Source organism: Temnothorax curvispinosus, unplaced genomic scaffold (assembly GCF_003070985.1).
Source record: "Temnothorax curvispinosus isolate PA1 unplaced genomic scaffold, ASM307098v1 QBEX01011121.1, whole genome shotgun sequence".
In the NCBI taxonomy this organism is placed as follows: Eukaryota; Metazoa; Arthropoda; class Insecta; order Hymenoptera; family Formicidae; genus Temnothorax; species Temnothorax curvispinosus.
The window spans coordinates 1-2,686 of NW_020220901.1; the positions used below are offsets into that span (position 1 = coordinate 1).

General features: G+C 30.9%; 1 protein-coding gene across 1 annotated transcript; it reads left to right on the top strand.

The window, feature by feature from the left end:
* The first annotated feature begins 32 nt into the window (after positions 1-32).
* LOC112461186 lies at positions 33-1,045 on the top strand. The gene is made up of 2 exons (XM_025026337.1): positions 33-536; positions 613-1,045. The coding sequence occupies exons 1-2, from the start codon at positions 302-304 to the stop codon at positions 1,026-1,028; spliced, it is 651 nt and encodes a 216-aa protein (XP_024882105.1). The 5' UTR covers positions 33-301; the 3' UTR covers positions 1,029-1,045.
* Positions 1,046-2,686: the final 1,641 nt, after the last annotated feature.

Genomic DNA, 2,686 nt, shown 5'->3' on the forward strand with positions numbered 1-2,686 from the left:
ATATTAAAAAATTATCCAAATCGGCGATTTACACTTGGGTAGTGTTACTTGCTAGTAGCAGAACTTTAAGACGTTTATTGCAAAAAGTTCCAATACACGCAGGCATAAATAACATAATATTTTTGCATCTTTCTCATCAACAATCGTTAATAACAAATGTTATCGATAAATTATGTATTCTCATGTGGGATGAAATTTCGTTACAACCTCACCTACAATACGACAAGATAAAAAAATAATTGGTTTTGAAGACTGGGGTCATAAAAGAACACAAAGAATAGCTGATCATGCACTTGTGTTTATGTTAACAGGTATAAGAACCGTCTGGAAAATACCATTGTCATATAATTTTTTCAAAAGCCAGACCAAAACTCCACAATTAATGCGTTGTATTAAAGAAATTGTCCATGAAATTACAAAGGCTGGGTTTATTATTGTTGCAACAATATGTGACCAAGGGTCCTCAAACGTGATTGCACTTAACCAGTTCTTAAGTGATTCAAGAAGTAACTGTTTAAAAAAAGGTGAACATATTGGTAAGTAAAAATGCAGTAGATGAAATTATATCATAATGTAACATGTATAATAATACACATAACATTATATTTGCAGATGAAACAATTATCTTGGATAATCAAAAGATTATTGTGTTGTACGATCCTCCACATTTATTGAAAGGAATACGGAATAATTTTCTTGAGAAAGATATTGAGATTATGATAGATAAGGAGTCAAACGTAAAAGGAATTGCTTTGTGGAATATTATAGAAACTGCTTATAACCTGGATATTTATAGCAATATATTCAATCGTCAATTAAGAAAAATAACGGATCAACATATTAAAAAAAATAAAATAAAGAAAATGAAAGTTAAATTGGCAGCGCAAATTTTTAGTGCAACTCTGTCAACATTTATTGAATACAACAGCAAAATAAAAGATAACTCCAATTTTTTACGCGCGAATATAGGTTGGAAAATATGTAAAATAAAAATAAAGACTTGCGCATCATTTATCGCGCTTGGTTAGCCCGGTTTCTATATTCGTGGATTTTCATTGGAGCCTGTACTTCAAATTTCAAATTTTTTAATATAGATTTTTTGATTAATTAAATTTAATAATTTAATAATTTAATAAAAGCGCCGCTTGTTGAAGTATAAAAAATTAAAAAAAAGAAAACTCCCAAGCTCCCCAAGCTTGACGACCAATTTCAAATTTAATTTCTGAACAAGAGGATACGTGTTTTAAGATAATGATACTGAGGTCATGCAGAGTGCCATTAAGTGGCGAGATAGCCCAGTTTCTCCGCACGAGCCCCACTCGTGCGGGGGGTGCAGTTTGGAATATAAAATATCCTGTGGTCAGGTGGACTCGAACCCGGGTCCTCGGGATTACGAGTCTGGTGCTTTACCACAAGACCACACTGCCACCCTCTTGTACCTCACATACATTATATACACATATTACATGTACAAATTTCAATTTTTTATACTTCAACAAGCGTGAATCATATAAAACAAAAGTAGATTGAAATTTATTCTATAATAAATAATAGTGAGAATACTTCGTCTGAGATTACGCGTCACGTGAGCGATCGGCGGCTCGGCCGCTGAGCCTCAAGCGGTAATGGGGGTATAGGAGGCGTCGCATCGGGAATCGGCCCGAAATGTGCAACTAAATCCCGGTCATTAATATAATTATTAATTAATATAATTAAATTAAATATCTTTCTTTAAATATCAAAAATATATAAAAATCCAGAAGAAATTAATAAAATATCTGTATTTAAAGATTATATAGATACAAACATCGGACCCTTACGAATACCAAGGGAAGAAGGATTTGCAACAGCCAAAATTTTGGACTTTTTCAACAAATTATTTGATTCCGTTAATGGACAGAAGATTAAATCAGATACACCATTGCGAAATGCTGTAACAAGAAATAGTGCACACCATTCTTTCTGGTATGATGCTATTAAAGAATTTCAAAATATTAAATTTATTGATAAAAAGAAAAAAAACAGTATATACTCCATCTTTGAATAACTGGATAACAACTATTAAAGGATTTCAAAAATTATGGGCGACTGTAAATAAAGCAGGGATGAAATGTTTAAAAACTCGTAATATTAACCAAGATCCACTCGAAAATTTTTTTGGGATGATCAGAAATCATAATCGGCGAAATATTAATCCTACATGTTCTAATTTTGAATCATCTTTTAAAACATTATTAATAAACAATTTAAGAGGTAAACACAGTATAGGCAGTAATTGTGAAGAGGACATTAATGGAAAAGCTTTATTTTTATTGCAATATTTTGTAGAAAATAGTTTACGTACAGTAAATACTTCAAATACGGAAATTGAAGAAGTAGCAGAAGTTGACAATACATCAACTTCACAGGATAACGAATGGATTAGTAGTGGTGGATTAGTTCATAACGATATCAGTGCCAAATTATTTTGCATGGAACCTTTTAATAGTTGTAATATGTGTAAAGATATTTCAACACAGGAAATAGAAGCTGTTCTACATAGAGCTTATGATATGTAAAGATAAAATGCCATCTGTATGTTTTCGTATTAATGTACATAAAAATTTAAGTACTGTTATTAAAGATACACTAGATTTTTTATTTTTTAAATGTAAAGAACATAATTCAGATTTTATTAATATTTTTA